At 44.1% G+C, this 10,534-nt stretch overlaps 1 protein-coding gene across 2 annotated transcripts; it reads left to right on the forward strand.

Moving 5' to 3' along the window:
- Positions 1-602: 602 nt before the first annotated feature.
- Positions 603-10,534, forward strand: ERRFI1 (ERBB receptor feedback inhibitor 1). Of its 2 annotated transcripts, none has more exons than XM_083876732.1 (4): positions 603-666; positions 7,008-7,204; positions 7,334-7,410; positions 8,008-10,534. In XM_083876732.1, the coding sequence occupies exons 2-4, from the start codon at positions 7,083-7,085 to the stop codon at positions 9,201-9,203; spliced, it is 1,395 nt and encodes a 464-aa protein (XP_083732858.1). In that variant the 5' UTR covers positions 603-666; positions 7,008-7,082; the 3' UTR covers positions 9,204-10,534. The 2 variants fall into 2 exon arrangements, with proteins under 2 accessions (XP_083732858.1, XP_083732859.1); XM_083876733.1 differs by lacking the exon at positions 603-666 and adding an exon at positions 885-1,177.

The raw sequence follows: 10,534 nt of genomic DNA on the forward strand, positions 1-10,534 counted from the left end.
CCCAGAGATGGGCACTGAGGTGCCCTGACAGCCCCGGGTAAAGGACGGCGACCGGCCGGCGGGACACAGAACGAGCGGCTGCCGCCCCCGGGAATGCGGGGACAGAAGAAGCCGGGGGCGGCGGGGAGCTGCCCTGAGGATTAGCGCAGCGGCCAGGGAAAGCCAAACAGAGGGCCAGGGCAGGACGCCGAGCGCTGGAGAACGGAGCAGCACCGGCACAGCATCCCCGCCGCTCTGAGCCCGAGCCCCTCAGCTCGCCACGGCTCTTCATCCCCGCCCGGCGAACGCCGCTCTCACGGAGCCCGGAGGCGGGCGGTCCCAGGCTGGGGCGGAGGGGTATGCCGAGGTGGAGGCGCCCGGAGGACGCCCCGAGGGCCGAGCAGCGGCAGCACCGCCCGGGCCCCGCCGGGGAAGCGCCTCGGCCCCCGCACCCGGCGGAACCGGAAGCCGCCTCACGGCCACGCGCGCGCCCCCGCCCCTTTAAGGCCTCCCGTGATGGACGAGGCGCGCGGAGCGGGGCGGGGCGAGGGGAGAGGCGGGGCCACCCCGCGGCTCCGCCCCCCTCCATAAGAGCGGCGGCCGGCGCGCGCCGCGGCAGTGACCGGCGCTGGGGCGGCGCATGCGTGTGGTGCCGGCGGCCGCGCGGAGCTGCGCGACACTGTCGGGGTGAGTGAGCGGCGCCTCCCGCGCCCCTCGCGGCCACGGCGGGCCCCGCGCCCGCCCGGCCCGACAGCGCTGCCCTCCTGCCTGCCCGCGGCTCCGTGCTGTCCCGTCCCGTCCCCTCCCTGCCGCGCTGGGGAGAGCAGCGGGGGCCGGCGGATCGGGCGGCACGCGCGAGTCGGTCGGGCCGCGGCGCTGGGGGTTGGCCGGGCCCGTGTGTCGGGGCCGCGGGGCGGGCGGGGGATGGCGGCCCGCACCGGGAGGAGCCGGGAGCCCGTTCGGTGCCGCGGTGCTGAGGGCAGTGGGGGGGCGGCAGGGCCGCTCCGCCGGCCCCGGGGCTGCCGGGGGGTCTTGGTGTGCGGCGGGAGCCCCTCTGAGCGGGACGAGACCCGCCCGCGGTCAGCGGAGCCCGTGGCCGCGTTCTTGGAAACGAACGTGGCGTGCCACGCGTTTTCTTCCTGAGCCGAAACAGTATCAGGGTTCTCTCAGTCGCTCCCGAGCTGCTCCTCTCCCTCCCGTGAGTAAACAAGAGACCGCACTGTGGGTTCGGGCTCTGCGCTTCGCACTCTAATTTAGCCCGGCTTAATTTAGAATAAACATTTCTTTGTGACTTAATACCTCATTACGCACTTATCCTCGATTTTCTAAAATAGCCGGTCTGTGGTGGTTAAATCTGGAGACGTGGCTGTGTCCTTTGGTACTGACAGCGGGGCTGTGACAGCAGGAGGGACCCGGGGACTCCAGTGGCCACCGCAGCGCTGGCCAGGGGCTCTGTGCAGGGTTTTGAAGTAATGAGCAAAAAAGTCCTTCTGCTTGATCCAAAGATAACAGTACCTCGTTACGTGTTAACTGGATGGGGACGAGGTCTCTTTGGTCACTTTGGGAATACCTGAATCCTTGCTGTGCTGGAATGGCAGGTGAATGATGCCTCTGCATCATAAATGCATTTGTGAATTGCACTTGTAATCCAGTTAAACTGCTCAATTCGCCTGTGTTATCTACTCAGTTTACTTTATACACAAACCTAGCTTTCTTTCCTTAGCAATTTACCTACATGGGATAATTTTCTGAATTTTCTTTTTATAGACACATACCTGTTGAGCTGGGGATATGTGTTCTTGGTGAAGCCCTGTGTCTGCCATGCTCTGCAGTATAGGCCTTAATTCAGAGAAAAACAGTTCCAGTTCTCTGGAGTAGAAAAAAAGAATTAAAACTTATCACAGTGTGTCTAACACTATGCTTATGAGACTGAGTCAGCTAGAAAGGAATTTTTATTTCCTGAATGCAAGCTGTCTATATTCACATTAAAATTTTCAGGAGGGTGAAGTACCATACCTTAAGCATGCATCTGAAATCTGACAAGCAGAGGCAAGGCAATTGTCTTGCTATTTAATTATTAGTTTTCTACTGGCAATTTACAGGTTACTCCCATTCACTGTGTAGGACTGTGAAATGGTAGCCCAAATTTCAACTGAACTTAAACTCCTTGATGAACTATGGTTCTTTGAATGTATTTTAGATAGCTGACTGTTAGAATCTAAACACAAAGTTTGTTCAGGTGATTTGTCTGTTGTATACCCATAGGATTAGTTTTATTTGCCAACACCCATGATTTGACTGTTCAGTGATCATATTTTTTTTTTATCACAGAATGGTCCATTTCTGGTCGACAGAATGTGTAGAAAAATACCTCAAAGTTAAGAATGTAATTCATTTATACAATAACTGTGAAAATAATTTCTATAAATGCAAATACCTTCTGAGGCCTGTATCTGAGCATGCTTTAGCCTGTGACTCAGGAATACTGAACTGCACTGTGGAGGTTTGGTGCATAGTAAAGAAGATCTCATTATTTATTCAGTGAATAGATTAAAACTCACCTTCTCATGAGGCTCTTTCTGCTAAGAGTTGGTTACTCAGCATTCATCTAGCTGCAAAGACAGAAGTACTTGAGGGGTAAGAACTAGAAAAACAGAATTTTTAACATTTTTAAAAAGTGTTTGGAGTTCCAGAAAGTATATTAACAGCACTTAAGTTTTTAATGTCCAATACTTAGAAATCCAAAATACTTAAATATGAAAAGGGGTGGCTCTATCTCAGGTACTTATGTTAAATAGAAAGTCAGAGGAGAAAAAGGAAATTACATCACATTGTCAAATAAGGAACAGCTAGCTGGAGTGGATGACTTGCAGTGCAAAAATGTGCCCCTCCTCCTGTGAATTGCTTCTGAGATTTGTTAAAGATAATGTGGTGGCAAGGTGAGCAAAAATAGGTTGTGGATTTAAGGTAGACACGTTTCTTCCCCTCCCAGAAGGGGTAAGTAGGTCTTATTTTTTTCCTTCCCCTCTTCCCCATTTCTTACAAGAATTATTATAAGCTCCTTGTCGAGAGTGCTGCCTTTATAAAACCTGTCCAGAGTTTGTCCAGGCATTCAGAAATCTGTACAGCGAGGTGCTGTATTCCATATCCATTAAGTGAAACATTCTAGAGCTTGCTTTGGTCTCCTGTGCATACCAGAAGGGTTTTCTTTGTTATGAACTTAACCTGCCTCAAATATTTGGTTGCATTGGGGCTGGGAAAAGAGGGAACAGAGTAATAAGATTCTGTGTGTGATTAGTGATAGGTAATAGGTTGAGCTAAAATATATGCAAATGCTTCTTAGTTTCTAAACAGAGGATTACTGTTGTTTTAACACAAGTATTTATTAATATGTATCTGTCTGAAAACTGTACACTTGGGATATTTGCTGTAATTCAACTTACCACAAAAATCTCTCCACTATGTGGAAAGTTCTCACTATGCAGATAGCTACTGTTTATGGATACATTTGACTATTTTCAGCTTACACATAGCCATCCTGAAGTCTGAAGGTATATTTGGCTTTGTAAAAAAAATTTAAAAGATCAATCTCCTCTCCAATGCTTGCTGTTATTGGTATTTGTTAACACAAGCAGACCTGGATGATTCCAAATGCCTCCTTTTCACCTTTACCTTGCCTTACAGGGGAGGGTGTCAGCAGCTTCCTAATGCACCAGCAAATCTTCCAGTGGTCTTGGCTTGTAAATGCCCTATAGAAATCACCGGCCATACTTGTAGTTTGTGCTCCATTTCTTTCCAATAACACAAACTGTAACATCTTCAAAAGTGCTTCCATCTTCCTAAATGCCATAAACTGCATAAGTAGGTCAGACAAGCAGAGTAACTGAATGAAAGCCCATTCTGTGCAAATGAGCAGCACACAAATGTGATTCATTTCTGTGTAGTGTCCATTTTCTTTAGCAAATATAGTTGGATGTTATTTATGGCTAAGTTTAGATCCTTAAACTTTTAAAGAGGCAGAACTGGGACAGCAGTTAACAATGAAAACTGTTGATGTTTGTATCTTCATGGCTGACTTTTGTAAATTTTTTTTACCAATTACTGGAATATAACATGTTCTACTCAGCTTTAGTCAGAGCATGCTGTCTAAAATACAAACTTTGTATTCAATTACTGTTCTCATGTCTCCCTCTTAAGGTACAGACTTTAAACAAGCTTATGCATAAAATAGAAGCACCATTTCTCTAGACTCCACTGAAAAAGTAACAAGGTGGTTTAGTGAAAGCACTGCCTCTCTTGATATCCTAGCTTAAGGCACAGAGGACACTTTCATAACTCTTGGAAATGTCAAGGCAGATCACCTGTGAATTTGCAGAGAGGTCATTGATGAATGAACCAAGATTTATGGCTGTATAAATTGTGCCTTATTAAAAAAAAAATAAAGACTGATTGAAACAAGTGAAAATTACCTTTTCCTAGAGTATGTAAATATTTAAGTCTGTTTCAGATGTTGAGCTTAGCATTCCAGAGAGATTTCAGAGAGGTGATTGTGCAACTGTAGTCTTGAGAGCTGAGATTTAGACAGCATTCAGAGAGCTGACACAGTAATTACTGGTAGTGGTTTATGCGTGGGATTTGGTGGAGGTTGGGCTTCCTAACAAGCCCTGCAAGGGTTGTATGTTATCACAGCAGGCACGTTACATGTGCTCCCAAACTGCAGCACTTGTTCCCCCTCCTCTCATCTTTTGTATCATAATCGATGTCTCATGGTCCTGTCAGATCTTGTGCACACACTGAGGTGGAGTACAGTCATTTGATAACTAATCAGTGTTCTGTGCCAGCACTTTTTAAACTTGGGACTTGCATTTGACTTCAGAAATATTGAAATGGATAGCAGGCATGAGCCTTAAGCTCTCTTAATTAATTTTCTTTCTTTTGTAGATTTGTTGTTAATAGGGTAGGACTTGTGAGGCACAAAACAATCACTGTTCAATACAGTGTGAGCTGATAAGGTGGATGTTTTATTTGGGAATTAAGCTAATATGAAATCATTTTAGAATTGGTGCTGTATGTGTACTGTGCTGCTTAAGTCATTTTGACAAATGGGTATCTCTAGTTTTCTGCTCCCCTGAAGACAGTGGTGCTGCTTGCACTTACAGGACTGTGTTATTGCTTCCTGAGGCTCTGTGCTTTTATTTAATTTTGCTATGAAATACCTGCAGTTGCTGTTACTGGGAAGGGTCCAGCTGAACTGTGTTATGCAAAAATTTCCAGGGTTAAGCTGTCTTTTTAAGGAGGTTGTCTGAAGAGGAGGAATATGGTCTTTACTAAAATCAGGAGGGCTGAATGAAGTAGGACTGTGCTGCAATACATAGAGCACTGATTTGGCCCTCGCTTCCTTCTATTAAAATCTCCTGTCTGGAGTTATTCTGAAATGCCTGCCTAAAATATATTTGGTATCTGGCAGTGAGTAAAACAATCCCACTTCTGTTGACACAGACAGTCACGATTGAGAAAACCTCACAGCTCTTAAAGAGAATGGGATTAGGTCTCACACATCATAAACAAACATACGGTCAGAAGTTGCTGTTTTCTTAAGATGATCAATACTGGACACAATTCAAAATTGAAAGAACACAGTGGAGTTGTTCTTTCTCAAACAATTAGTTATAAATTGCAAATAGTGATGCTGGATTGCCAACTAATCCTCAGGCACCTGGTTTACAGTCCTGCTTAGGAGTCTGCCTATTCCTCATGCTGCAGACAAGTATAATGGATCTTTCCTCCTAAAAGAAGATTACACAAATGCATAGAATTCCTGGTTTTGGGGAGATTTACCATAAGCATAAACTGCTTTCTGTGTCTGTACTGCATTTTCTTGCTGCACCACACTGTGAAGGAGTTTTCTTGCCATGTTTGCTGAGCCCTGATATAACCAGCCCTCAGTTGTTGGTTGACTTTTTTTAGATGGAATTCTTTTGGTGGAAGGATATGGACAAATTCACATTAATATTATATACTCATAGTATTGATTCTCAAGAGAGATAAAATTAAACTGTTTTGGATGGGGTTTGGTGGATGGGGGGGTTGTATGTTTTTTTTAAACACACCATATTGCACTTGCGGAATGTAGGATATTTGTGTAGATGAAGCAGAGACCCAGAAAACACCTTTTTTATAGTCTTGGACTTAATTTCTCCTGTGTTCAGAATGCTGACTAATTTTACATTGCCCCTTCCCCTCCCTGATGAATTTCCTAAACAAAGTCCTGTGAGTCGATTTGTTCTGTAGACTGTGATTACTTATTCAATATAAAGCAATTGCCAACATGTTTTTTTTCTGCCATAAATGGGCCAGATAAAGCATTCTTCACACATTCAAAATAGATTTGAATGCAGAAGGGCAGTTTCAGCTGAGATAATTTCAAATCACTAGATTTTCAATTTGCTTGAAATAGCTGGAAGACTTGAGGCTGTTTTAAATGATCTTACTGTTTAATTACTTAAAAACAGTTACTGTTTTATGTAAAAGAAGTTTTAGAATTCTAATTCAAGTAATCAATATTTCTGTTTATTGGTGCAAAGGCTATGGAAGATAATACTTAACAGCAGACTAGGCTGTTATGTGTTGGCTACACTGAAAAATCTTTAGCAGAAACATACAATTGAAGACAGCTACTGGAATGTTAGATTCTTCTAGAAAACTTTTCGAAAGAACTTTTTTTTGCATGAATAACTAGTAGTTTATGTTCAAGAACTGAAGTGGGATACGCAACTGCCATGTATCAATACCTTAACATTTTTTCCCGTTTTTCTGTGCAGTGTAGTTCTTCAAGAGAACTTACCTGTTTTGTATTTTAATTTTGCGATCAGACTGAAAACAAGAAGTTTGGTCAAATTTTCCAGTTGGGAAGAGTTAGGACAGGAGGCCTTTCTACAGAGCTGTTTAATTCCTTGAATACTGAAATTTCAGATGAGACATAGAACATCAGGTTTGCATTTCTGATATTTATGTCCTCTCTCTTGAAGGGAATGAAAACTGTAGGAAACCTGCCAAGTCCTGAATATCAAGGGTTGTGAGACATCCTCAGAGAACACTGTACCATGTCAACTGCAGGAGTTGCTGCTCAGGAGATGAGAGTCCCCTTAAAAACCGGATTTCTTCACACCAGTCAAGGCATGGGCAGTCTGAAAACCTGCTGGAGTACCCACAGTGGATTTGAAAAGTGAGTGAGGCTAAACTTTATCTACTTCATCTTCAAGTCTATGGAATGAGTGTTACAGATACTCGTGCCAGCACACACCTACGGTTCATTTACAGAGAAGGCTCTTTTTTTTTTCTTTTTTCTTTTTAGTACTTTCTTTAATGTGGACCCTATAGCAGTGACATATAATTTAAACCCATCGGCCGAGCAACATTTGCCATCCATGGGTGAGTACAGAGGGTGACAACACGGTGTGTTGGGAAGCGCCGGGGGTTTGTCTCCGCGGGCCCCGGGCCGTGCTGCCCCCTGCTGCCAGCTCGGGAAACTGCGCCCATTCGGCTCCCACAGGCAAAACCATGTTTAAATTACAAATAGTTAAACAAAAATATATACACACACACACTCCCCTCCCATTCGCCGTTTACATAGGAGGCCTCTGAGCTGCCATTACACTTTTGACAGAAAAAAATATTTGGTAAAAAAGAAAGCACTTGTTCTGTTGTATGTATCTCAGTTGTATCCCATAAGACTGTACCCCAGTCTTATGCTGGGATCTCTGTAGCTCTCCTGCTTGTGCTTGTGGTCTCTTGAACTACCTCATTTAACTGCAGCACTGGTCTAAAGCAATAAGATAATCTGCTACTATTGTAACTAAATGCATAAATTCACAACCAGATGAGATCTGCAATACCCACATTTCACTACATGGAGACATTTAACAGACATTGCTTGCTGTTGCATTAGAACAAATTAAATATGCGTGGCAGAGTCATGTGCTAGAGTGTTCTTAGAAAAGTGTCTCTAAGAATTTCTCACCTTTTTAGGGCACTCATCCAACCAGGCTTCCATGAATGACCACATTGCTGGAAGTTGCATCCATGTCCCATCTCAGAAATCCAGTCCTCCTCCTGTAAGTCCCAAAAATGAACAGCCAATTTCAAGGTACGACGACCATCTCGTTCCTGGCTTTAGTAAACTGTCGTTAACCATGGGCTGTGTTTCTGAAGAAACACCTCCTCACATGCCAATAAAAAATGGACCAATTCAGTTTCTGTCTGCGTCTTCTAATGATCGCAGCTGCAGGCCACTGCCCCCTCTGCCTATATCTGAAGACTTTACTCCAGATGAGGTTGACAAAGAGGTAGAATTCCTGACTAGCTCAGATACTGACTTTTTGTTAGAAGACTATGAACTTCCTTCTTTTAAATCCAGTGCTCCTAGCCGTCGGAGCTTTAGGGGCTGTGGACAGATCAACTATGCGTATTTTGATGCTCCAACAGGACCAAAACCAGAAGATGCCAACCCCACACAAAGCCTAAACGTGTACATATCCAGTATTTGTCCTCCCCCACAGCAGCTGCACCGACGCCTGCGAAGGTCCCATTCTGGGCCAGCTGGGTCTCTCAATAAACCCATAGTAAGATTAACTGGACACTTAAACAGGTCATCTCCAACTTCTGATGAAGATAAACCAGAGGTTCCACCAAGGGTTCCCATCCCCCCGAGGGCTCTCAAACCAGACTACAGAAGGTGGTCAGCAGAAGTGGCTTCCAGTGCATACAGTGATGAAGACAGGCCTCCCAAGGTGCCCCCCAGAGAACCTTTGTCACGCAGCAATTCCCGCACCCCCAGTCCCAAGAGCCTCCCATCATACCTCAATGGGGTCATGCCCCCCACACAGAGCTTTGCCCCTGACCCTAAGTATGTCAGCAGCAAAGCTCTACAAAGACAAAATAGTGAAGGATCTGCCAACAGGGTCCCTTGCATTCTTCCAATTATTGAAAATGGTAAGAAGGCCAGTTCAACACACTACTATCTGCTACCAGAGAGACCTCCATATTTGGACAAATTTGACAAATTCTTCAGAGAAGCAGAGGAGAGGAGCTCTAACACTGAAGTTCAGTCATGGTCTGGTGACTGCACAGCCACCTCAGCCCCGATAAAACTGGACTCAAAACCCAGAATGGACATAGGTGGTCCCCTGAAACGAAAACACCTGTCCTACGTGGTTTCCCCTTAGTGTCTGGGAGCACAGTCTCAGCTCAGTTGTTTGGGATGGAGCTGAACTTTATCATGTTACAAAGTTCTTATGGTTGACAGATAATGAAGTAGGAGCAGTTTGTCCTCTTGAGAACTGAAAAGTGGATGGTAAAGTCCTCTTATGCTGCATATATTCGATATGTTTCTTAAGACTTTTTTTGTCTTGGTATGTAAGCTGAAAACCTACGAAGATTCCGCCGAAACGTGGAGGGATAGTAGTCACAGTTGGCCAGTTGTTTGCTACCTAGATGAACATGTTTGGTAGTCAACATTATTAAAAAAAAATAATTTAAAAATTGATCTTTGCTTAAGAGTCACTTGTAAAGCAGATGACAGACCAAGTAATGCAGTACAGTTTTTGTATCAGCTATTTTCCAAAATTTCTTTTACACAGTAATTCTGCTGAGAACAGACAGTCCTCTTTTACTAGGATATGTCTGAGAAGAAGGTAAATGCGAGATCTGATACCCACTTCAAGACTTGGCAGGCATATTGGAAATGCATTTTGAAAGATTAATCTATCTTATAAATTAATTTGATGCTAATAGAGTTTTAAAGTGAGTTAGGTTTTGTGAATTCAGTTGCTAGACACACTTGGCTCAATTTTGCAGTTTTTCCTAGAAGAGACTTGGACCAGCTATTGCTAAGCCTCTGCTGCTGCTCTTTTCCTGCTGGATCCTAGAAATGTGTGAATGTGTCCTGAGCAGCCACAGGGTTGCTGTTATGTAGGCAGTAACAACTATGTGCTCACCTAGAGTCTGAAATTATGGCTGTATTAAATACAGAAACACAGCACAAGCTGGTCTTGTGTTCTGGTTTCTGTTCAGTATTTTAGGGGAGAAGGAGGAGGAGGGTATGAGGAAAAAAAACATGATTCCATTTATGAACAGTGTCAGTCCCATCTCTTGCTGCTTCAGATGCTGCTTCTTGCTGTTTAATTTTTCCTCACTGTGCCTCAGCCATTCACTGAAGTTCACTGAGGTGCCACCTTAGCAGTTTCTTGTGCTCAGTTTGGTTACATTTATCCTCTTACAGAAAGGCACAAAAGAAAGGGTGCTCATTAACAGGGGTACAGAAGATGAATGTGTTCCTCCTGACAGAAGTAAACAAGGTGTTTACAGTTTAAACTGCTGAATGAGATGTTTGAGCTATTTTAAAGCTTACTTTTTGTTTTAGTACAAACTAAATGAAGGTGAAATACATGCTATAGAAATGCACTGATATTTCTGCATCGTGTACAGTATTGAGTAAAAAATAATTCACTTTGTATTTTGAATATTGTCATGTCTTGAGTTTAATAAAGTTATAAAA

The sequence above is a fragment of the Zosterops lateralis genome, assembly GCF_965231275.1.
Source record: "Zosterops lateralis genome assembly, chromosome: 22".
Lineage (NCBI taxonomy): Eukaryota > Metazoa > Chordata > Aves > Passeriformes > Zosteropidae > Zosterops > Zosterops lateralis.